This window comes from Ascaphus truei, chromosome 13 (assembly GCF_040206685.1).
Source record: "Ascaphus truei isolate aAscTru1 chromosome 13, aAscTru1.hap1, whole genome shotgun sequence".
Classification (NCBI taxonomy): domain Eukaryota; kingdom Metazoa; phylum Chordata; class Amphibia; order Anura; family Ascaphidae; genus Ascaphus; species Ascaphus truei.
This window is the reverse complement of record NC_134495.1, coordinates 16553932-16580620: the sequence shown is the minus strand read 5'-3', so window position 1 is coordinate 16580620 and position 26689 is coordinate 16553932. Positions and strand designations below refer to the sequence as shown.

Here is a 26689-nt window from a genome sequence, read left to right as displayed (position 1 = left end):
GACACCTGGCAACCCTAGCAGTGTGTGTTATTGCTAATGAAGTTTAGTTAAGAAAAAGGCTTGTCTTTACCAGTGTACAGTAACACATTGAACTTGTTAAACGATGACTACTGTATGTTATCTTCATGGATACAATGCCACTTCAGCCCAAATCCCACAGAGAAGGAGTTGAAGTGATGCATTTAGACAATGTCCACAACCTTGAGTCAATCTGTACACCTTGGAGCTACAGTGGAAAGGACACAAGGTTGGATAAATCCAAATTAAGGACTGGGTACAAGAAATGAGCCAGATTAAAAGCAAGACATGTATACCAGGACAGACGGCAAGGCTGGAATCTGCATTTAATTCAAGGCTGATAGCAGTGTCGAGTGAAGGGCAAGAGAAAAGATTGGCTTCATCATCTAGAGCAGTGTTTTTCAACCGAGGTTTCCCGGGCATCCCTTAAGGGTTCTGTGCACATTGCTTGTTAGAGACGTACCCAGCAGCCGAGGGGACCCGCAAGTTAGGCCCTGCCGGGAGTCGGGCCCAACTTCCTGCATCGGTGCCTTGGTGGGCCCTCCTGCATCACCGGCTGGGCACTGACAAGAGGACGTTGTGAGTAAAAACGGGGTGGGGGATGGGGATGTTATGAGCTAAAATGTTGGGGGGGGGGCAGGAGAGTATTGTGAATAAAAACGGGGGTGCGGGGTCTCGTGTGTGAGTAAAAATGGGGCGAGGGGGTTATATTGTGACATTCCGCTGAATTTCACAATATAATAATGGGGTTTCTTACTGGAAAAAAAAGTTGGAAAACACTGATCTGAAGCAGCGCTGCACAATCTTTCCTGCTCGCGTCTCCCCACCTGCTTCCCTCCCTGCTCGCGCCACCCCTCCCTTACCTCCTCTCCGGCTCCCGGCGTCAAATGACGTCGCGGGGTGACGTCACGTTGCCATGCCAACGTGACGTCACACGACCCCGCAGCGTCATTTGACGCCGCGTTGCCATGGTGACGTGTCGCCAAAGAGAAGGTAAGTGTAGTTGCAGAGGCCTCACGCGATCCCCTGGCATTAATTTAAATGCCCCGGGGGGGGGGGGGAGGGAAGAGCGCCAAGTAAGAGCAAGGTTTGGGGCATAGAGGACAGGAAGGGCGCCAAGTAAGACAGCATCTTTCTGCATTGCACAAGAGTGATGGTAAAGCTAACTGCTACATTGACTTGTTTTATACCAGAACAGAGAGAGGACCAATCATGCGTCCGCATCACAAACCAATATTACAGTAAGTCAGGAGTTTCTTGTTGTCCAAGGTACGTTGTGCACCTGGTCTCATGTAATGAATAATAAATGGTCTGAGTAGACCATCACACTTGATGTGTGCATCTATCCTCTTTGGTGAGATATAGGTACGCTTTTTAGATCGCTGTGTAATCCATTTTTAAATAAGATCCCTAGTGCGTTTCTTTTATGCAAATATTTACTCTAGGAAAATGCTCCCTGTTCCTCCTGTGTCCATCAAGGAAACGGTACAATAATTACCTCTTTTAACAGAGAAAAAAAACAAGAAAAGCTCCAAATGGTTAAACCTGATGGACATGCTGCAATTTAGTTCTACCAAGAGACTTGTCAGTCTGTAACGAAATTATTCCTAAGGCCATAAACTCTGGCGGTTTGTACTTAGTAGCTGTCACTTCAGTTTCTCATTCTGCCCAAGTTAATGTTAAATTAGTACCTAAATTAGTCCCACTTGAATGCTTTCCAGCCTACAACTGAATGGCAATTGTCTACATACCACTGCTAAGAATTAATTGGCCTATTCCTTAGAGTAACAACAGCTCAAGTCTGAAGAGCATCCTGGTTTTGTTTATTATAATGTCAATTATGCACAGCACTAGTTTCATCAGCTAAACTGGAGCAACTCACATACTCCAAAAGTCATCATACAAGCTGTGGGGTGGGGTGACTTCTAGATACGAAATGTCCATTTGTTATGCCTGTGGTTTATTGATGTCACTGAAGAGGTTGTGTGCTTGGTGATTTGTGTGTTTAATTATTAACTCTAATATTGTGTGCAAAGTGCCATACACAGAACAATGCTGCCCGAAGAATCCCTGATCTAGAGCAGGGGTAGCCGACTCCAGTCCTCAAGAGCTACCAACAGGTCAGATTTTAAGTATATCCCTGCTTCAGCACAGGTGGCTCAGTCTTCAACTGACCTGTTGCTGGCCCTTGAAGACTGGATGGAGTTGACCACCCCTGAACTACAGGTTTCAATCTATTTGTTTGTTCTGAAGCACAGGGGGAGGATAGCACTGACTCTCGGACTTGAAAAGTGGATCTTTTGAATGGAGACACACTTTTTCATATATTGCAAGGTGTAGGGTTTTTATATGCCGGGTATAAGGAGTTCCCTCTGAGAACCATTACATACATTCTAATTTTTGCATATTCTCAAGCAGGCTGGCTATTTGGGGGGTTTGGACGTATTGGTGAATATACACGTCACGTCAATCAGAAAATGGAAAGTGCAGCTAATACATTAAAGCAGCAAAACATGTGAAATCTTATATGTTTGTTTTTCTAGTTCTGTAGTATTAGATAATAGTGACCTTTTTTTTTATTCAATCCTTAATGCCATTTTTAATTAATTTTAATATACCGAGAATCCTTTGATTTCTATAGCAGGTTTTAGCAAAAGTCCCAGCAGTGTAAGATCTTTACAACACTTTCCTGTTTGGGATAATTTGTTGCCAATGTTCCCAGCAGATGGAGAAGCAAACTAACAATAGATAATGTTACCTTAGTAATATAAGGATACATTGTAGCTTGAGTTACACTGACTGAAGGATTGAAAGGTAGCCATTCTGTTAGGCACACAATAGTGATTTTTACAGATTTATAACAGGAGCACCAAATGATTGCCAGCTTAGGTAAGGATGTACAATTATATGGTATATTGTCACATACTTTACATATTCAAAGAAGAAGAAAAAGAGGGAAAGTAGTATTGCTGCTTGAAATGAATAAGAAACAAAAATGGCCACATGTCATTACCCAGAATCCCTAGCTGCAGCAGAAGCATTGCCTTGCCTTGTGATTATCAGGTTGGGGACCTGTCTGTGACATGAAAATGTGCTCAGAAATGTTCTTTATTCGGGCACAGTACAAGGAGCTTGCAAAAGAACTATTCATCCCAAGGGCAGTACAAAGGACTCGGGGGCATCCCTTTAGGTTGGAGGAAAGGAGATTTCACCAGCAACAAAGGAGCAGGTTCTTTACAGTAAGGGCAGTTAAAATGTGCAGTTCATTACCCACGGAGACTGTGATGGCAGATACAATAGATATGTTCAAAAAAATGTTGAACATCTTTTTAGAAAGGAAAGGTATACATGGATATACCAAATAAGTATACATGGGAAGGATGTTGATCCAGGGATTCATCCGATTGCCAATTCTTGGAGTCAGGAAGGAATTTATTTTCCCACTTATGGGATATCATTGGATGATATGTCACTGGGGTTTTTTCTTTGCCTTCCTCTTGATCAATAAGTAAGTACGGATATAGGATAAAGTATCTGTTGTCTAAATTTAACATAGGTTGAACTTGATGGACGTATGTCTTTTTTCAACCTCATCTACTATGTAACTATAGTGTACAGCGAAGGGTTTTTGTCACTTTGTACTCACCATAACTTGTTTGTTTTTCTTTGTATGCAGCTGAAACAAAAATTCTAATCTTACTGCAATATCTGCACACGTATGTAAATGGTAAAAGTTGCTGGCAGAACATGAATCATATAAACGGTTACCTAGTTATGCATTGTGTATCCCTAAGTGAATAATACCAATTGCATAAACCTTCAGATGTTAACAAAATGATAAAATACAGATATATGCCTCACTTTCCTGAAAATGGTTGGTTACAACTGACCTTACAAATCAATGTCTCCCCTTCCTTGCTAACCGGGCTTGCAATGCATTGCAAAACTTTCCCTTCCGTTCCAGATTGTGTTCCAATTGATTTTTCTCCGAGGCTTTTTCTTTTGACGTGATTCTGCAGTTGGTACATTAAGCCATTAGAAAAAGAATGAGCAGAGGAAAATAGCCCTTAATGCTTCTGTTCTTCACTTAAATAAGTCTAAACACCAATTATATTCCCTTCGGTAAATTGGAGTGTGTTAAAATTCATTTGGAGCCTCATCATGACATTTCATGGCAGAAAACAATATTTGAACGACTTGTGTGGGTGTAATATTCCTCGCTCGTATTATGCTGCTAAATTGGCTGGATTATTTATCCAAATTTTGACCTTATAATGAATTACTCTCGTAGGTTGCACAGGGTACTGAGAGAAGTATTTATTGTCTTAAACTAAGAAAATCCTTTATAAACTTTATGGGGTCTATAACTCCAAGCAATTTAGGAGCAAACTGGACCATTTTCACCCTGCACCAATGTACTGTGTCAAAGCAGTTTTTAGGGAACCTCTATCCCACTCCCCACCCCTAACTCCCCTGCCCTCCCCCTCCCCCTTCTCCCCCCTCTCCCATGTCCCCCCCCCCTCCCCCACCCGTCCCCCCCTTCCCCCACCCATCCCCCCCTCCCCCACCCCTCTCCCGAGACGCCAGAGAAAAGGTATGGGGGGAGGTTGTGGCTCGAGCAGGCAAGGGGGCGCAGATGAATAAGTTTGTGCACCCCTGCTATAGCCTACACTTTTTTGGAGGGCTTCTCTGGCTTAGAACTCTGCTTTACTCTATATTATTCCCCTGTTGCACCCATCTCTCCTCCCTCGATCACAGAGAGGTTGAGTGTGGTGTCTCTGCTTCCATACGCCACAGCTCTGCTCCAAAACACAGAGCAATACATCTAAAAACACTTTCCTCTACGTTAATACATACATCCTTTATATTCCATTATTCACAAGCATTGAAAAGTGGCGCAGATACCAAAGACTAGAGAGATGTGAAACTGTCCAAAATGCATTTGCTAAATTGAAAGTGTTTTTTTTTCCCCCAAATTAATTTTTTTACAAAACATTTCACCATGTCTCAAAAGGGCTGATAATGATACAATTTTGCAAGCTTTCAGAAAAATAGCTACAAAGGGTGTGTGCCCTTTTCATAGTCGAATCTAGCAAATTCAGAGAATTTTGCAAATTGGCATGTTTAAACTAAATTGCAATGCACATTTATTTAATGATTTCCCAATCGTCTGCCAACACTGACTGAGCCTTGACTAAAATAGGGTTTAATTTTGCTTGGTTCGTGACCTCATGCAAAAGGTTTGCACATCTGTGCCAAATACAGAACAAAATGGTTCAAATGTTGCAGGTGTTTTTTCCATTGTGGTTTAATGAAAGCTTTTCCCACCATTTCTTAGAGCAGATGTTGAGCTCTCTGTCCCTGTGTTGGCAACTTCTTAGTAGTTATTCAAATAACCAAAAGTAGAGTGTATTTTATGTAGGTCCTCCTCGAGAATTGAGAGTCATTTATAGTAGGACATGTTTTCTTTCGTCGTTAGTGTAGGAGTTTGCAGTGTAGAGTAATGTAGAATGCAGAGTTTGCAGTGTAGAGTAATGTAGAATGCAGAGTTTGCAGTGTAGAGTAATGTAGAATGCAGAGTTTGCAGTGTAGAGTAATGTAGAATGCAGGGTTTGCAGTGTAGAGTAATGTAGAATGCAGAGTTTGCAGTGTAGAGTAATGTAGAATGCAGAGTTTGCAGTGTAGAGTAATGTAGAATGCAGAGTTTGCAGTGTAGAGTAATGTAGAATGCAGAGTTTGGAGTATAGAGTAATGTAGAATGCAGAGTTTGGAGTATAGAGTAATGTAGAATGCAGAGTTTGGAGTATAGAGTAATGTAGAATGCAGAGTTTGGAGTATAGAGTAATGTAGAATGCAGAGTTTGGAGTATAGAGTAATGTAGAATGCAGAGTTTGCAGTGTAGAGTAATGTAGAATGCAGAGTTTGCAGTGTAGAGTAATGTAGAATGCAGAGTTTGGAGTATAGAGTAATGTCCTTTAACTAAACAATGTTACTTTACAACCTGGAAAAAATGATGTTTCTGTATTTTTGGGTTGTGCGTCACACTTTGAGTCCTCGAGGGGCCACGGAGCGTCCACAGCGTTACTGATAACTTGAACAGATAAGGAGTCCTCTTCCGGCCATATCGCGTTCAGCGCTCCTAACACGATCCCCTTAGAAAATGAGCTGACAGCCCATGACATAGTGGTTAGCACATGGGTCACACTAAAGGGTTAATTCCCGCAGAACAGCTACTTATGTTTATTCAATGTTAATGTTGATTTGAACCAGGATCCCATGTTTCAGAGTCCATTATTGTACTCGCTGAGCCACTCCTTGACCCTTATTTCATCCCAAACCTGGCTCCACTGTCTCTATCCTAAACGCTGCTGCCAGAATCACTCTACTCTTTCCTAAATCTGTCTCAGCGTCTCGCTGAAATCCCTCTCCTGACTTCTCATCAAATCCCGTATCGCACACTCCATTCTCCTCCTCACTTTTAAAGCTTTACTCTCTTCTGCTCCTCCTTACATCTCAGCCCTAATTTCTCGCTATACACCATCCCAACTCTTGCGTTCTGCTCAAGGATGTCTTCTCTCTACCCCTTTGTATCTAAAGCCCTCTCCCACCTTAAACCTCTCTCACTGACTGCCCCACACCTCTGGAATGCCCTTCCCCTCAATACCCGACTAGAACCCTCTCTATTCACCTTCAAGACCCACCTTATCACACCTGCTTAACGAAGCATATGAGTAGCTCTGTGGCTAATACTATACACCTGATACATAAAGCTTGGCCCCTTGCAGACACACTTACCAGAATGCCCTCCTACATTCTCTGCATGTTCTTCCTACCTACCAATTAGATTGTAAGCTCTTCAGAGCAGGGACTCCTTTTCCTAAACGTTACTTTTATGTCTGAAGCACTTCTCCCCATTATGTGTTATTTATATTATTTGTTATTTATATGATTGCCATGTATATTACTACTGTGACGCGCTATGTACATTAATGGTGCTATATAAATAAAGACATACATGCATGCATACATACCTACCTTCACCCTGTTATCATTGATGATTGGTTTGTTTTCCACGCAGGACACTGAGATTTTGAACACGGCCATTCTTACTGGCAAGACAGTGGCAGTACCAGTAAAAGTAGTTTCCGTTGAGGAAAACGGTTATGTGGTGGATATTTCCGAACTGGTGGAGTGCAAGTCTTCCGATGAGGATGTTGTAAAAGTAAGTGATTCTACCTAACAGGGTTCAAACCATTGCGTCCATCATGTCAGGACCTTTGGTAGTTATCCTGACCCATTTATCAGATGTCATTTTAATCAAACGGAGACCATTTTATTAGTACAGTCATAAACTAGGGGCCTTATTCTATATCCACTGAAGCGGCCGTTTGGTCTGTTTTCAGATGAAAATCCCTGTTAATTTAAATTCGGATTTTCATCTGAAAATGGCCCGAACTGCCCCTTCTGTGTATATAGAATTACCCCCAAAGTCCTTTTTTACACTTTTTTTTAATGGTTTTGTAGTTTTTCATATTTTAACACTATAAGCTTAAAAACACAAATACTGCCAAATTTAGAGCAGGGCTTTTATCTCCTGTAAAAGAACATATCAGGAAGATTTGGGGGAAATGGAGAGAGAACCCCACTGATGTGCTGCAGTGGGAGAATTTCTTCTACAGTATCAGGGAGAAAGCATCTTCTCATTGCCGTATCAGGGCGTTTCCATGATAAATAGGCCAGTGTTACCCAGCCCCTTCCCTGCTCAGGGCAGCAAGGTCATTTGTAATAAACTCAAAGCTTTTGATGCATCTGCAGTGTTCCCATTGTATGATTAAAAAAAACAGGTGTTTGATATATAAATCCACTTGTAGGTAATCAAATGACGCCAGGAAGGTTAGTAAACAAGGGTAAGTGTTGGGGAAAGTGCCTGCACAGTAATGAGATGAGTGAGTTAAACCAAGAAGGCAAAACTACTGTGTCTCATTGCGTGACATTCATCCAAGTGATTGATGTTCAATTTCTCCTCTAATGTTTAGGTCCACTGACCTCTGTGGTGATAAGACCCTATGTAATCTGTGGAATGCACAGGAAAATTGTTAATTCACACATCCTCAACTTTGGTTCTTTGGCTTAAACTAATTATGCAAGTAAGGTGTGGCGCTCTCCCGTTGGCTTCAGCTCTAACCCACTATCTCCTTTAAATTTGTGACGTAAATCCGTCCTCCGAAACTAAATGCACAAGGAAAGGATCTTGTAAAGTTTAGGTCATTTCTTGCCACGATTTTTTTTTTTTTTTAACACTGCCACATACAGTATGGCAAATTAGTGAGACGCCTGTTTCAATGCCTTTAGGCCACATAATTGAATGTTTTAGCTGCAATAACTACACAATTCTCACATTAGAAGATTTGTACTTTATTCTCCTATTACTCAATTGTCTTGTGTGTTTGGGGTCAGCAATCAGGATAGACAAAGTGTATAATTACATGAGGGTCTCTAACAAGTTTGGAATCCCCTCCATGGCTTAACTTGGGGGTTTCTCAATTCCAGTCCTCAAGACCCTCCCAACAGATCAGGTTTTCAGGATATCCCTGCTTCAGCACAGGAGGTGCAGTCTTCGACTGAGCCACTGATGAAGCCACCTGTGCTAAAGCAGGAATATCCTTAAAAGCTGACCTTCTGGGGGGGCTGGGTGGGTCTTGAGGACTGGAGTTGAGTACCCTTGCCTTAACACATGTGCTGTCAGAGTTGTCTGGCTGTGAAAGGGTTACAATGGTCAGCAACATATTAAGGGTGGCACCTGTTGAAAATGCAGCCTCAAAGTTTTTGCCCATGTACATCGTACTAATAAAGAGCTGTACAAAGCTAAATCTTAATATATAAATTCGAAATTTGTATGGTTGGTGCTAGATGCGTTGAATCTGATCCTGTGGCCAATCAGATTGGTGGCTCTATGACGTCACCCAACTGCCACTCTCTTCCCCCTCGGCCTCGACTGACTGACGCACACACACACACACACACACACACACACTCTCTCTCTGTCCTCTTCACCCAGCTCATCTCCCTGCCGGCTCCCCCCCCCCCCCCATCACACTCACCCTCACGTGCACGCCCTGCACTGGCTCCCGGACGGAGGGGAAGCGGGGCCCTCCTGCCCCAGTCGCCAACTTCAGGCTCCTCCCCCCTCGCTCCCAACGGGCTCCCGACACTCCCTGTAGCCCTGCACTCTCCCTTAACTTGCCCTTAACTTGCTGCCTTCAAAAAACAAAATCACCATAAAAAAAAATGGCGTGTGGCCCTACGCACTGTTAATTGCGATTACAAAATGGCCTCCCGTAATATTCATTATATTGTGTTGTATATTGTGGAGCTAGCAAGTTATAATAGAGGGATTCATTTTAATAGCAGGAAGCATATAACATGGACTTAGGGACACAAACATATAAACCAGGGAAGGGGGTAGGAGTAAAAACAGTGGGGGGGAGACATGCAGGGGGGTGGGAGGCATGCAGGGGGTGGAAGAAGAGATGCAGGGGGGAGAGATAACACACCCACTCACCCACCCACTCAGTCACTCACCCACCCAGTCACTCACCCACCCAGTCACTCACCCACCCAGTCACTCACCCACCCAGTCACCCAGTCACCCACCAACCCAGTCACTCACCCACCCACCCAGTCACTCACCCACCCAGTCACTCACCCACCCACCCACTCACTGAGCTCTGAAGGGGGGGGGATTGGACATGTGAGGGGGGGGGAGGGCCGGAGCTGTGAATGGGGGGAGGGACCCAGCTGTTAACACGGGGGCCACATTCATGTGCAAGGGGCCCCCTATTGCTGTTAACGGGGGGAGAAAGGGGAAGGGTGGGAGAGAGGGCAATGGAGAGAGACAGAGGGCAATGGAGAGAGACAGAGGGCAATGGGGAGAGACAGATGACAATGGAGAGAGACAGATGACAATGGAGAGAGACAGATGCCAATGGAGAGAGAGATGGCAATGGAGAGAGAGAGATGGCAATGGGGGACGAGAGAGAGAGGGGGAGCGGAGACAGAGGGGGAGCGGGAAAATTCAATGCCGGGCAAAGCCGGGTTTATCAGCTAGTCTAAAATAAAAATGGACATGTGCCTTGGTTTCTAATATCCTGTGTGTCAGTGGGAAGGATTGCCGTGCAAGGAGATTGACTATTAATGACCATGTGTTCTGCTTCTCCTGAAACAGCATCAATATTGTTTTGTGGAATATCCTGTATCATCAAATCTAAACTTTCCACTCCTATAAACTCTACTATTGATTTTCATGTGCTACAGTATATAGTTTTTGAGAGCTGCTGACAATAACACAATGATGTGAATCTGGTAAAGTGACTCGTTATATTAATGTAGCATTGCAATTGTATTTGTAATACATTTGATTGAATGAACAGTTACATTGTATATACTGTAGATGAAGGTAAAAGAGGTGTGTAGTGTCTCGGCTGGTTGGAAAAGATTTGACAGCACCAAAGCGTGTGTGTGTGTGTGTGTGTGTGTGTGTGTGTGTGTGTGTGTGTGTGCGTGTGTGTGTGTGTGTGTGTGTGTGTGTGTGTGTGTGTGTGTGTGTGTGTGTTATGGAGACAGTAGACATTTTTAAACTGCTGTGCAATTATACTGCTGAATAAAATCACTGTGACTTGCAGAGTCCAGTTTCCTCCAGAACCAACATGTAAACTATAAACCCATATTATACATTATTTATACAAAAAAAAACAACTTCCACTTTATGTTAACAGCCAAATGAAAAAGAATCCTGAGCGTGATGGACAAAATATGAATGTGTTTTCAACTTAACCAGTAAGGTAACTAGATGTAACAAATGAACCATGTTAAACTCAATGACAATGATGGATAGAGCTTTGGAAGTTGAAGAGAACTTGACATATTTCCAACATCACATCTTTGATTGGTGACAGAGGGAAACTGCTAGGCTGTCACTAAATATTTGGTAATATCTTGTTAGCTGCAGTACATATCCCAATTTATAATTCCACCAAAGTGTAACATGTTTAAACTATGAATTGATACCTAACTTGCAGGATATAGTAACTTTTCTTGAACAATTCCTAAAATATCACGACTGTTGCTTGCAGCCCATTGAAGAGAACACAATGAGCTAACGCCAAAGTGGTCATATTTTATGTTCCCAGTATAAAAAAAATATTTAATTCAGCTTTGCACAGAGTTTAATGAAATTATATTCTCTTTTCTTTGAAAAATATTATCTTTCTCCAAAATGGAGACAGTAAGAATAATATAAACAGAACTAGCCAATGATCCATTTAATAAAAACAGGCAGATTTGCACAATTACATTCAGTGGCAATCATGGATTTGGGCTCTAAAATGTTGGTCAGTATTGACTGTTCTTGTGTACAGTAAATAATAATACCACTTGTGATGCATTTGAATGTCCAGACAGGTCTGCACCCCTGTCTTTCTCCATTATCACTTAGCAAACAGCGCTTCCACTGCAGCCAGGGATTCTGGGTAATGACATGCAAATGAGCACACACTGTTACTCTTTACTTTTCATCTTGAACATGGACCCCTATAAGTGTTTGCCTGTTGTATTACACATCTTATCAGCGCGGTGTGAGTTTAAAACATGCATAGCCAGTAACCCTACACACTGACAACGGTTTCGACCTTTTGGGCCACACCAGGGTGAGGTTGGTGGCTGGCGATGCAATGTGAAGCGGGCACATGGATTTAACCAGACATTCAAAAAGTTATGGTGGGTAAAAAAAAGTTACAAAAACCATCCACCGTTCCTGTAAAATCTAAGGGACCTATGTTTTAATGCAATTTTGAAGCAAAACTGGGACATTTTCACCCTGCATCTCCAATTGGTTAATTCCTAGATACATGTTATTTGTGACAATTTCATTTTATTTGTGAGTATACATTGATTTATTGTCTTAACATTATTCCTCATGCCACGTGGCTTGTTGATTCACGGTTTGGGACAAGTCTTTGCCAGCACATTTGTTTGTTTTTTAATAATTTCTGCAGTGCATCGTTTGAGGGGAGGATCCTCCGCCGAGGCATCGCTCGGAGCTTCCGTATTCACTCCTCATTGGAGGGTACGTTAAGGACGCTGTTTGTGGTCGGGGCTTTCGGCAGCGGATCCCCCTACTTATACCGGCACTTTCAGAGAGGAACCATACTTTTTGACAAAGGTCAGGCCAGCCCGAAACGTGTCAGAGGTTCCTCTCACAAGGCTTTGTGAGTGTTTGGTGATGTGACCCAATAAAAAGAAATCTTTTGATCAACTTTTTTGCTCCAGTCACCGTCTTTTTTTTAATTCTTTGATTCAACAAGCTGTGCACTGTTTGCACCTCCCTTCACGGATACTCTCCACCTGATGGTATGCACTCAAGGGTTCTTTACTAGCTAAGTTCAGTAGTGGCCAAACCCTTATGTTTAATATTCAAGGACTACATTTCCGCAGGCTTAGTACCACAAGATTGGCGTAAAGCAGACGTGGTGCCTATATTTAAAAAGGGAGCTAGATCACAACTAGGGAATTACAGACCGGTATGCCTGACTTTAATAGTGGGGAAACTACTTGAAGGTTTCGTACAGGTTGACATTCAGGAATACCTAATGGAAAATAATATTATTAGTAATAGTCAGCATGGATTTATGAAGGATAGATCATGCCAAACTAACCTTATTAGTTTATTTGAGGCAGTAAGTAGGAATTTAGACCAGGGTAATACAGTGTGGAAAAGAAAAGAGCCAAGAAGCGCGCACACTTCATAGTGTAGTGTATTGATTTACTGGAAAACGCAAGAATAAAAATACACTTGCACACGTCCATAGACAAACAGCATAGAAAACTGGAGTTTGGGGGAGTTCTGCAGCTGGCGTGATGGGTCCTTCGGCCTTCCCAGGAGCACCCGTCAGTACAGACTGCAGGATCCTTCCGCACTATGTACACTATGCTCTGCCGTCCTGACGTCACCTCCACTGGCCGTATCAGGGAGAAAGTCTCTGCTTCTCGCTCCCACACTGCACAAACTGCTCCGTTCCTAGTCCACGAAATGGAGCAGTTTGTGCGGCGTTGGAGCGAGAAGCAGAGATTTTCTCCCTGATCCATTCAGTGGAAGTGATGTCAGGACGGCAGAGCGTAGTGTACGTGGTGCGTAAGGACGGAAGGATCCTGCTTTCTGCACTGACTGATGCACCTGGGAAGGCAGAAGGAGCTGTCACGTCGGCTGCAGAACTCCCTCAAACTCCTGTTTTCTATGCTGTTTGTCTATGGATGTCTGCATGTGTGTGGTTAGTCCTGCGTTAATCAATATACTACACTATGAGGTGTGCGCTCTTCTCTTTTTCTATAGTATTTATTTGGATGTTTGGGTTGTTTCCAGTTGGAAGAGAGCTGCACCCTTAGGATTGGACTTGATCCCAGTATTCTTGTGGGCTTAAGATATGTATTTGTATTTTTGTGATATTATTTATTTTGTGATTTTATACCCCTATATTCTCTTTAAGATTTTTTTTTCTACAAGTTATTCACACTGGTTTTGAGCACACAGAGCTGAGGCTATTTATATTTATCTTACTTTCTGGTGATATGTTGATACCTTCTCCTTTCCCCTTTTTCTAACTGTAGCCTTGGAATATATTTGTATTGTTGTATTCTCCTTTAGTCAGAATTTCTCAGTTGAATAATGCGGTCTACAGTACGTAGATGTTGCAAAGGCTTTTGATACGGTTTCACACAAGAGGTTGGTGTACAAAATAAAGAAAATTGGACTCAGTAATAATATATGCACCTGGATTGAAAACTGGTTAAAGGACAGACAACAGAGGGTTGTCATAAATGGAACTTTTTCAGGTTGGGCTAAAGTCGTGATTGGAGTACCTCAGGGGTCGGTACTGGGACCCCTGCTTTTTAACTTGTTTATTAATGACCTTGAGGTTGGAATTGAGAGCAAAGTCTCCATCTTCGTTAATGACACTAAATTGTGTAAGGCAGTAGAATCAGAGCAGGGTGAAATTTCTCTCCAGAAGGACTTAGACTAGAAACTTGGGCAGGTAAATGGCAGATGAGGTTTAATACAGATACATGTAAGGTTATTCATTTGGGAAGCAAGAATAAAGAGGTGACTTACAAATTAAATGGGGATACATTGGGGGAATCCTTGATGGAGAAGGATTTAGGAGTGCTTGTAGACAGCAGGCTTAGCAAGAGTGCCCAAAGTCATGCAGTAGCTGCAAAAGCAAACAAGATTTTATCTTGCATTAAACTGGCAATGGATGGAAGGAAACTAAACATAATGATGCCCCTCTATATAGCATTAGTAAGACAACACCTTGTATATGGAGTAAAATTTTGGGCACCACTCCATAAAAAAAAGACATCATGGAACTAGAGAGAGTGCAGAGAAGAGCCACCAAATTAATAAAGGGGATGGAAAATCTGAGTCGCAAGGCTAGCTAAATTAGATTTGTTTACTTTAGAAAACATGTCTAACAGGGAATATGTTAACTTTATACAAATATATTCGGGCTCAATACAAGGAAACAAAAGGTTCATTACATTAAGTGCAGTTAATATGTGGATTGTTAAATTAAAATGTATGAGATTGAAGCATTTTGCTCTGCGCCAACTTGCAATTTGGGGGGCACAGATTATAATCGGATGTATCACATTCTGCGTCTCTGCCCCATCTTGCACCTTGGGGAGAGTCAGTAGGAGGAGTTGGGGGATGAGTTACATGGTGCACAGATTGTAATGATGTCACACATTCTGTGCGCTATTCTTTTTTTCTTTACCAACAAAATCCCCCACATCTGAAGTGGTGCAAGTCTAACATTCTGCATCAGATGTAAGAAACTGTTCTTGCATACGCTGCAGCTCTGCTAAAAAATAGAAACAAGCAGTGCATCTAAACACACTTTCATTACGTTGATACATAAACCCCTAAGCCTTCACATCATTATCATTAGTTTTTGGCCTCTACCTTCTTTTGTACTCCCAGGTTTAATTGTTCCAATTATACAGCTGTTGATGATTTCTGCATAGGTTGGCAGACACTGAACAAGAACGTAAGCACCTAAAATGTGGCCCTGGTACCCTGGTCCCTTCAGTAGCAATCCGCCTTCCAGAACCCAGAGCAAAAGTTAATTGACTTGGTGAAACCTTCTGCTGCAAACATAAGTAACATTTCATACGGGCTGAGCTGCAGGGCTCCCGGCTCTGAAGACCCACAATGACTTAAAGGCTAAAGAAGACAGATTGTACAAATTAAAATGAGCACAGCACCAATTAACTCAGTGGTGCCACTTAAACTTGCTGTGATCATAAACATCCACATCTGTGACATTAACAATGTTAACCCTTAGATGGCTGCTTTGATTTCTAGGCAAGAGGAATGCTCACCAATATCAGTACAAATATATGTTGTATGTAGATGGGTTGTGATTGACCACTTGGGCGACTTACCAAGACGTATTTGACAAAGGTACACCGTAAATGAAAGCGAATTCAAGAATTTCTCAAAAGCAGCATCAGATAAGTGGATAATAACTACATCGGGAGGACTATATTTCGGTTGTACTTAGTCTTTACTAGCGGTGAGGATGTGTAAGAAATCACGAGCATAAACATTTGGGATATCTTCTACCAAAGCACTAAAATGGGCCGAATAGAACGGTCTTGGTAATCCTTCCCCGTGGAATGATGCTAATAATGATAGTGAGGGCGAATTCTTTCAAATACATTGGCTATTCCTCAATAACTACCTGGTATATTGTGGTATTTTAAGATGAATGTTTTTCTTTTCCACTGCAAAAACTGGTTCCAAGATGAATATCAGATACACACATTTAAATGAACAAGAAATACCTTAACTAAAAGCCATAACTTCAATTTCTAGAGCTGGATCCACAAGTAGCTACATCCTAACAAATGGTGACATAACAATGTAACCATTATATGACACTGTAACCATGATATAGCAATGTAACCATGCTATAACAATGTAACCATGCTAGAACAATGTAACCATGCTACAGTAGAACAATGTAACCATGCTATAACAATGTAACCATGCTATAACACTGTAACCATGATATAGCAATGTAACCATGCTATAACAATGTAACCATGCTAGAACAATGTAACCATGCTACAGTAGAACAATGTAACCATGCTATAACAATGTAACCATGCTATAACACTGTAACCATGCTATAACAATGATACAGTCTAAACATGTCTTGGATTAGCCTTTTTGACATAGCAGTTTTATTCAGTCGGTGTGATGGAACAATTCTCTGGTGGCCTAGAAATCTGTCATGTAATTTTGCAGGTAGCAGAAATAGGATGACCACACTGCATGGTCCTGTGGAAATTGTTGGTGTGATCGTGTTATCAAATAGGCTTGTTTATTCTTGTTAAAATTTGGGTTCGTAAAATAGTACCCCAAAACAATTGTCATAGCCTTTTATTTTCTAACTGATGACTTTGGAATACTTTCTCTGTTCTGTGAATATTTTGTATATCTTTTGTTCATTAATGTTTTAATGGGAAACACAGCCAAGAAAAGTACATGGGTTTTGAAATATGCCAATTTGTCTGTTTTATGGTACCGTCCCTCCTCCCAGAAGCCTTTATAAAACAGATTTAAGGCTTCATAAAAAAACAGAGAAATACATTAATGGACAATCGATTGGAGAACAAGCAGGGTAGAAGCTGCAGCTAATCTATTGCAATTTGTGTCCATCCTTGCATAAAATACTAATCTTGCTCACTGCTTCTGAAAAATGCATGAGGGATATTTGGACCGAATAATCCTTTATTCCTTCACTCGTCTTCTTACTTCATATGACCACGCTCAAGGAATGGGCCACAAGCAGAGTCATCTTCATGCTATGGCACTCGTCCAACAGGACTCTGTTAGCATCAGTTAAACAGCAAAACTTCCATATTGGAGCGTAATACATATATCTTACAGCCACTGCATCAAAAACATGCTGGGGTTTTCTTAAGACTTCTTTTTAACGGAGCCCTGATCACTGCGACTTTGAAATCTCTTTGTTTTTTCTTTTTTGGGGGTACAAGCACCCAAGGGTGCTGACAGAAGGTGGGAGCGCTAGGAAGCTGTCCCGAGCCCAGTAGCAGAGGAGTGCCCGGCAGTCTCAACCTGGAATTTAGGCCCTGACAAACATCTGACCCAACATCCGCTCTATTGGCTGCCTGGGCAGTCCACTCCCACCCAACTTTGCTCAACGGAACCCGGACCCTCCCACCCCCCTCTCAACTGCTTATCAACAACCAACTCCCCCACCCGCTGAGCTACTAGTCGGCACCTACTTCTTTCCCCCCCAATGGGATTCAGAGCCCTTCACAATTCCAGTCTAGTTGGTACAGTACATGTTAATATTTTGCAGTTAGGGTTTCAAATAAAATAAAAATTAAAAAAAAGCTTTACAACTAATTTTTTTTCTATTTTGTCTGCCCTAAACTATTACATAGTTGCATAGTTACATACTGTAGTAGATGAGGTTGAAAAAAGCCATGCGTCCATCAATTTCAACCTATGATAAATTTAGACAAGATCATTTATCCTATATCCATAGTTACAGTATATTGATCCAGAGGAAGGCAAACACAAAACCCCAGTGACATATCATCCAATGATATCTCATAAGGGGAAAAATAAATTCCTTCCTGACTCCAAGAAGTGGCAATCAGATTATTCCCTGGATCAACATTCTTCCCATGTTAACTTATTTGGTATATCCCTGCATATCTTTCCAAAAAGATGTCCAACCTTTTTTTGAACAAATCTATTGTATCTGCCATCACAGTCTCCATGGGTAATGAATTCCACATTGTAACTGCCCTTACTGTAAAGAACCCTTTGCTTTGTTACTGGTGAAATCTAATTTACTCCAACCTTAAAGGATGACCATGAGTCCTTTGTACTGTCCTTGGGATAAATACTTATTTTGAAAGCTCCTTGTACTGTCACCAAATATATTTGTATAGAGTTATCATATTCCCTCTTAGAAGCCTCTTTTATAATGTAAATAAATCTAATTTAGCTAGTCTCTCCTCATAAATTAGATTGTCCATCCCGTTTATTAATTTAGTGGCTCTTCTCTGCACTCTCTCTAGTTCCATAATGTCTTTTCTAAGGAGTGGTGCCCAAAATTGTACTCCATATTCAAGGTGTGGTCTTACTAATGCTTTATAAAGGGGCATAATTATGTTTACTTCCCTTCAATCCATTGCCCGTTTAATGTAAGATAAGATCTTGTTTGCCATTGCAGCTACTCCATGACTTTGGGCTCTATTGCTAAGCCTGCTGTCTACAAGCACTCCTAAATCCTTCTCCATCAAGGATTTCCCTAATGTATCCCCATTTAATTTGTAAGTCACCTGTTTATTCTTGCATACCCAAATGCATAACCTTACATTTATCTGTATTAAACCTCATCTGCCATTTACCTGCCCAAGTTTCCAGTCTCTCCAAGTCCTTCTGAAGAGAAATTACATCCTGCTCTGATTCTACTACCTTACACAATTTAGTGTCATCAGCAAAGATGGAGACTTTGCTCTCGATGCCAATCTCAAGGTCATTAATAAACAAGTTAAAAAGCAGGGGTCCCAGTACCGACCCCTGAGGTACTCCACTCACGACTTTAGCCCAACCTGAAAAAGTTACATTTATGACAACCCTCTGTTGTCTGTCCTTTAACCAGTTTTTAATCCAGGTGCATATATTTTTTACCGTCCAATTTGCTTTATTTTGTAAACCAACCTCTTGTGTGGAACCGTATCAAAAACCTTTGCAAAATCTACGTAGACCACATCAACTGCATTACCCTGGTCTAAATTCCTACTTAACTCCTCAAAGAAACAAATAAGGTTAGTTTGGCATGATCTATCCTTCATAAATCCATGCTGACTATTACTAATAATTTTGTTTTCCATTAGGTATTCCTGAATATTATACTTGCTGGTGAAGTTACAGGTATTAAAGGGATTTAAATGGCCATCTAATTGGAAGTCACAAATTATGTTGCAGCTTCCTTTTGGCCTGAGATTTGGTAGCCATTTTGTTTCCCGCGAGGGAAATTTAAACCCGGTAACTTCATAGGTATGTAACTCAGGAACGGAATTAGTGGCGTTTGAGTTTGATTAAGTGGGACCTAAATAAGTTTGCCAGGTGGCTTTGCCAAAAATACTGGAGACAATGGTAAAAGGTGTGATGCGCTTGAGACACACACACACCCTTCTCACCGCTCCATGCTGTTTCCTCCTCTCTTTGACCCCACTCCCAGGCTCCTGACACTGCCTCCTGATTTGGCTTCTGCTGGGTAATGCGGCCAATTAGGATGGAGGAAGCTGCCCAGCCCCTAGCAACAGCCCTGCTCTCTCCCTGCTCAGGGAAATCCCACGGCCCCCAAAGCCGGTCAGGTCACTATGTTCAGAGAGGTAATATCGGACACATAAATGAAAAAGAAACACAGCACATGACTCATAGGGTTAATAATGACTTGTATTGAATTAATCAAATGTGATAATATTACATGTTTGGGGTACATGTTACCACACTGGACACGGATGACTTGCTTCTTGGGGATTCCTTCTAAGCAGCTGCCCCCAATCCGGATAGAAGCTTTGTTTTACTGGACCTAGTCTCACTGCACTGTAATATATCCTAATGCATCACACACTCCATATCATCATACAGTGCAGCATTGCTTTCACACGGCATATTGCTAACATTACTCCCCCAACCGTAGAGTATGTCTTAAAGATAAATCTGTTTTGCATATGCAATGCAGTATGACAAACGACATGCTGGTTTGAATTAAGATATACTCACTGGATCATGAGAATGTCCACAATAAAAAAAATAATTTATAATGAATATATCTTTTCAGCGTCTATATATACAAAAATAACTCAACAAAAGCGTCCACTTTCACATCTCCCCGCACTGTTTTGTTCTGGAGGTGAAGCTCTTGTCAGAAACGTGTGTTGATTGGCTGTCCACTTCTAGCTAATGCTGCTTTTTTTTTTTTGCTTTTCTTATTATAAATTCAGGAGAGATGAGCTGTGAGTGTCACCGTTTGCATAACACACCCGCAGAGCCATTAATAATGTGTCGGCTCCTGGATGCACCGTAGAAAACAACTGCTGACACTGGAGCATTTTCCCAGGTCCACTTACTGCTGGAGATGCCTTCATTAACATGGAGATGGGGCACTTCTTATAGCAGCACTCTTTTAGAAGATGTCACATTATCTACATGTTTTTCTTATACCCATAATAAGTATGTAGGTAGCTGTTTATCAACCTAGGCAAATCCTCAGTTTGCATACAGTAATTGCTGTGAGTTTCCAGTGAACTGCGAAATTGTATTTGAGGAGTGGCTCAGTGAGTAAAGACACTGACTGGCACTGAGTTTGAAGCAGGGGAGCCTGGTGACCTTGGGCAAGTCACTATATCTCACTGTGCCTCAGGCACCAAAAACATAGATTGTAAGCTCTACGGGGCAGGGACCTGTGCCTGCAAAATGTCTCTGTAAAGCGCTACGTAAAACTAGCAGCTCTATACAAGCTCTATACAAGAACATGCTATTATTATTATTATAAAATGTTTTACCAGGAAGTAATACATTGAGTTACCTCCTCGTTTTCAAGTATGTCCTGGGCACAGAGTTATAACAATACATGTAAAACACACTGGACACCTAACAAGCTCCTATTGAACCCCCAAAATAACCACAACATATATATAAGCATATGAGTGTCACAGAGGAGTGCTACTGTGGTCTGCCGTGCAGTGGCTCAGGGGCTTAGAACAATTTTGGCCAAAAATGTTAAACTAAAAGACCATTTTATTTAATAGATATTTATACATATATATTTAGGCACTGTACCGTGTATGAGTTTCACTGGATGTGCACTGAGCTCTGTCTGTGTTTTATAACAATACATGGTTACATTAAAAGAACAGAGTTATACAGTCAATTCACAGACATTTCACAGACATTTCATGGACAGACAGAGTTGGAAATTTGGGTACAGGGAATAAAAGGACTGGTGAGGTTCAGATTGAGATGATGATGATGATAATAATAATAATAATAATAATAATAATAATAATAATAATAATGCCTTTGCGTTAGGTTCTTTAAAGCTGTTTTTAATTTCTAAATAAATAATACTTGCCAAACTAAAAATCATGTTTAAAAAATGTGTCCGCCACATAAATGGGATATAATAAAGTATATCTTATGCAACTAACGCCCTTTTCCAGTTTTATATACAGTGTAGTAACCACGTTTTTTAGCCACATGGGCCTACAAAGGCTGCTTTTTTTTAACAGACATACAATGGAGAGAAAAACTACAGCCGTGTATTATTGAATGCATATATATTTACGTGTTCATTTTATAAGACCTAATATTGCTCATTAAGGTAACTCCCTATGTGCATTTCTCCAGGTTTCAGAGAGATGTGACTATGTTTTTGTCAATGGCAAGGAAATGAAGGGGAAGGTAGGAGTGATGGTGAACTTCACGTACCAGTATCTGAGTGCCCCTTTGCATATTACCATATGGGCTCCACGGCTGCCTCTCCTGATAGATATATCTGACACTGAGCTCAGTCAAATCAAAGGATGGAGGGTGCCTATCATTTCCAACAGAAGGTATGTCTGTTCCTGTTAAAAACCATATGCATCTGAATTATCATTGCAGAGTTATTTGCAAATGATGGTGTTTTATCACTGGAGGTGTATGCAGCAGATAGCAACGCAATACATTGCAGCATCTTTTTACAGTGATAGGATTACGAACACCTATAATATTTATTTATTTATAAAAAATGTTTTACCAGGAAGTAATACATTGAGAGCTACCTCTCATTTTCAAGTATGTCCTGGGCACAAGTTATAACAATACATGGTTACATGAAATTAACAGAGTTATATTGTCAATTCCTGGACAGTTAGAGTTGGAAAATTGGGTACAGGGGATAAAAGGGCTGATGAATTTCAGATTGCAATGGAGCAGCTTTAACATCAGCGAACGGCAGCAAATGGCTCACACCCTTTAGCTGCCCTCGGCTGTGCCAAAGGCTGTCCGCCTTTGGGGTGATGCAGATGTACACTGAAGGGGTTCAGATTAAATGCAGCTGTAGATTCAAAGTCCTTTGTCTTCCTGGCTCATTAACATTCCAAGGGGTAGAATTAATAATAACTCTATAACAAAACATGTAATTGAATTACCTGATGACACAGCATTCTAATATGACCCATGTAAATGTGTTTCCTGCATCAAACAAAGCTATTATGTTGTTGGTGATCAGTTATTAAATGTTACTTCTTCATTGACACCCAGTGCAAGACCATAGTAAGACTCGTACATCTCAATGTGTTGTAGACCTACAAGAGACAGCGATGATGAAGATGAGGATGAGCGTAGAGGAAGAGGATGCTCCCTACAATACCAACATGCAATGGTCCGGGTCTTAACCCAGTTTGTCGCAGAGGACACAGGTCCTCTGGGGCAGATGATGTTCTTGCTGGGCTCTGAATGGCAGTTTGACATTACAGACTTGGTGACCGACTTCATGAAACTGGAGGAGCCTCACATAGCAAAGCTGCAAGATGGACGACTCCTTGTTGGACGGGAAGTTGGAATGACGACAATACAAGTACGTGAGTTGGCTTACTTATTTATACACCTCAACGTCTGCTTCTTTCGTTGCTGACAAGGTATGCTTCTTTCTTTCTTTTTTTTAAACCAGGTCTGCCTTTTTTATACTACCAGTACAACATAAATATTTAAAAACAAATGCGGTCCAAAGAGCTAAGTAGCCTTGTTTGAAAAGATTCTGCTCTTACATTCAAGCACAGAACCGATATATTCTTCATGGTGCTTGGACTAGTGCAAATACAGATACAATACAGATGCAAATAGTATCATTTGCACATTTTGTACAGTACAAATTCATGTCCTATTATGGGAGAATTTGCAGAGTTTATTTTCTGGTTAATTACACAGCAGGGTTCTTTTACAGAAATGGGGATTATGAATTCTTAATATTTAAGTGCATTTGGTTGCAGGCCCCTCCAGCACCAGAAAGGGTTAATGTTCTCTGCTATAGCTTTAGTGTTGCAAAAAAAAAATAGCAGTATACACATACAGTTTTTGTTTATTATAACTGGGTAGCTCAGTTGAAAACCGGATATAAATAATGGATGCCTGCTGATTATTATATGCGTCTCTTTGTCTGCTTAAGGTGATGTCCCCGCTTTCGGATTCTATCCTGGCAGAAAAGACAGTGACAGTGCTGGATGACAAAGTGACAATAACAGACCTGGGGGTGCAGCTTGTCTCTGGACTGTCACTCTTTCTTCAGTCTAGCACAGCAAATAGCAAAGCAATTGTTGCAACCTCGATGGCACAGGAACTGCTCCATACTCCCAAACAGGTAGGGTGGTGTTGACCATGCGAGTGTTTCTGATTTCTCGTTACTAATTGGACTAGTAGGCTAGGGCTTGAGGTAGTGATACTGTGACAAGGTCACCCAAAGTTCTAAACCTACTTGACCTCACAGAAAAAGCACATTGGACTTTATAAAAAGGTTAATACAATATGTATGGTCTAAAAACATAACATGACAATGTCATTCTCAAATATAGCCCCTCTTTAAAAATAAAGTGAAACTGTAAGTTGGAAAATAAAGATGTAGTGTAGTATTACCAGCACTCAGTGACCACTGATGAAGCTTGTTTAGTTCCTACAGAGGGACTTGTGCAAAAAGACGAGTATTTCTTAATTAGCTTTGCAAAGTTTGGAAGTTGCATGTCAGTCAGTGACACCTCATATCTGTCATCCTAATCTATATACAACGCTACAGATGACAAGTCCAGTCCAGCCCCCGGGGGCCCTCTTCAGTAGGGGGTGAAGCAGTGTTCAAATGCTGGAGGAGAGTTCAAATGAATAGGATTCTTCTTCTACACTTCCTATACCACAAATTCTACAACAATGGACCTCAGTCCTCTGCTCGGGTCTTTTAGGGACAGATGTAGCAGATAGTATTGCACCCATTAATGGAGATTTATTAATGCTTGACCCAAGAAATACCGCTGCTCTATAGAAGGCAATGGTAACACATATAGTACGTTCTCTTTTTTTATCTGCATTTGTTTGTATTGTGTAAATCAGTGGGTTGGCAACCTGATATAGTTCAAGGCCCTTTAACCTTCGAGACCAACACATTTATACACAGAAGGTAGCATGGGCGTTGCAGTTGTGGGCCCGTGCTTCTCCCCGCTCTGGTCAGCTGCTTAACGCCAGCATGCTAGTGAATACTTTCCCACGCCTCTACTTACATAGGGAAATCGTGGTTAACACAGGAGAGGAGAGGTGTGATACAGTATCAACATACAGTACTGTCATTAAGGGGCCTATTCTTGTAGCTTTGATAACTGCTCAAAATTTTGTTAGGTAGCTATTCAGAAAACCTCGACAAGTTGGCCAAATTGTACGTGGAAGGCATTTTTTCGAGACTTCTCACTCCTGCTCAAACACATCGAGGGGGAGCAGCAAAAATCAAAATAGTGCCATTTTGATCAAATTCGTCTGTTCTAGTAGCTCCAATGAGATAATCGGAGCTCTGAAATAGCGAGTATATCAAAGATTTCATCTCGCCATCCCTAGGGTGGTGAGATGAGATCTGAGAGTGGGGCTTAGGGGGGAAAAATGCATTTTTCCTGCATCGGATTGAAACCGGGAGTCTCCAGAGCTGATACACATTAATGTCAGCTGCGGAGACTCCCGGCTTCTATCCTATGCAATAAAAAATACATTTACAGGCAGCTTCTTTATCTTAGCGGCTAACGTTATGGGGTGCCGGTATCCCCATGCAATGTTTAAATGTCCCGCGTCATGTGACAGGGACATTTAAACACATAGGAGATACCGGCACCCCATACCGGGTCCCGTATCTCGGGAAGGAAGGGGTCCCCCGGACCTGAAATTAATGCGGTTCTGCTCCGGACAACCCCTGCTCCCGTACACTAGTATTCAAATTAAAATAAAAACACTGTGATTGCCTGTGAGGGCTGTGCAGGGAGAGGCGGCTCTCCCTGTGCAACTCAGATTGCGAGAAGATCGCGGGGGGAGAACCTTGAAAAAATCGGTGATCACATTGCTGCTTCGCCATATGGTATTGGCATTTTCCTGCCTCACAGTTTGAGATGGTTTCAGATTCTTTCTGAATACCGTGATAACACAAGTTACTGTTCGACGGGAACATGCCACATCATTCGAGATGGCATCAAAGTCATCGAAGCTACTAGAATAGGTCCTGAAGAAGCTGAAAAAGAGGGGAGAAGATACAATACACATCGCTGCACTGGGAAGAGGGAGAGAGCAGGCTGCTGGGGCAGCTGGCAATTAGGGATCACAGGTGAATCCCCTGTGGGCTGCAGCAAACCCCCACACCACCTGTTGCTCACCAATGGTGTAGAGCAGGGCTGGCCAACTCCAGTCCTCAAGGGCTACCAACAAGTCAGGTTTTCAGGATATCCCTGCTTCAGCACAGGTGGCTCAATCTGTGGCCCAGTCAACGACTGTGTCACTGATTGAGCCACCTGTGCTGAAGCAGGGATATCCCAACAACCTGGCCTGGTGGCGGCCCTTGAGGACTGGAGTTGGCCACCCCTGGTATAGAGTAAAGAAATGTGTGTACTTCAAGCATTCAGCTCTCACGTTGTCTGCTCAACACTAATTACTACAATGTTACTGCTCCATATGAGCATTTAAGCTTCCGTGTTAGAGGAAACGTCAGCGACACGGAAATATTCTGTCTTCTTTATTAGCTCTTTTTCAGAAACTATTCTGATTTTTCATTTAACCAGAATTACTTTTTTTTTTTTTTAATGCCTTTTTGTGCACATTTCCCTCCCAATATTCATCGAGAGGAATTGGTTTCCAACACTTCACATTGGCAAACTCTCATTTCAATCTTTGCACACAAAATGTACCGCAAATCAGTTCCTCCGATCAAAGTGCCTTATTGTTTTGTTTGTTTTGCAGTACGCTTGTGGCTTGTCAATTATGTAGGTGGACAGTGAGATTGTGTTAGTAGAGTCGTTGCATAATTCATTGCAAATGGCAATTGTTGAGTCACTAGTGTCAGTACATTTGATGTGTTTTGAAGTTTCGTTACTTTGTAGCCATTCTAAGATCATAGACAAGGATTCTGGTTTTAGGTTATAACCGATTAATTATCTCAAATAAATGTAAATACAGGTATTCCATCATTTCCTATTGAGATCCACCTCTTGTGGCAGCCCAGAAACAGGTAGGAGGCAAAAATATGGGGGAAGTATGGAGATTAAAAAAGGGGCACTGATAAACACCAAATTTAAATGTTTAAAAATAAATGCTGAAATCCAGAATCCCTAATTATAGATAAAATATAACGTGCCAGAGAACTGGTGAACATTGTTTTTACTGTAGCTGCAATTAAATCAGTGTAACAGCTTCTTGAAAATTATTAATGTGTGTTTCATAACTAAACCCCTTCCCATTGCTTAGCAATGCGTTGATAGCATGTCTAGCAGCAAAATTGGGTTAATA

General features: G+C 41.5%; 1 protein-coding gene across 4 annotated transcripts in view; it reads left to right on the top strand.

The window, feature by feature from the left end:
* TMEM132C (transmembrane protein 132C) overlaps positions 1-26689 on the top strand; it is a 225421-nt gene that overhangs the window by 175674 nt on the left and 23058 nt on the right. For 3 of the 4 annotated variants that reach the window (XM_075568706.1, XM_075568704.1, XM_075568702.1), the window contains 4 exons: positions 7097-7240; positions 21539-21744; positions 22478-22751; positions 23340-23531. In XM_075568706.1, coding sequence (XP_075424821.1) covers positions 7097-7240; positions 21539-21744; positions 22478-22751; positions 23340-23531 — 816 coding nt within the window. The remainder of the gene's footprint in view (positions 1-7096; positions 7241-21538; positions 21745-22477; positions 22752-23339; positions 23532-26689) is intronic. The other variant, XM_075568705.1, reaches the window with a different exon arrangement.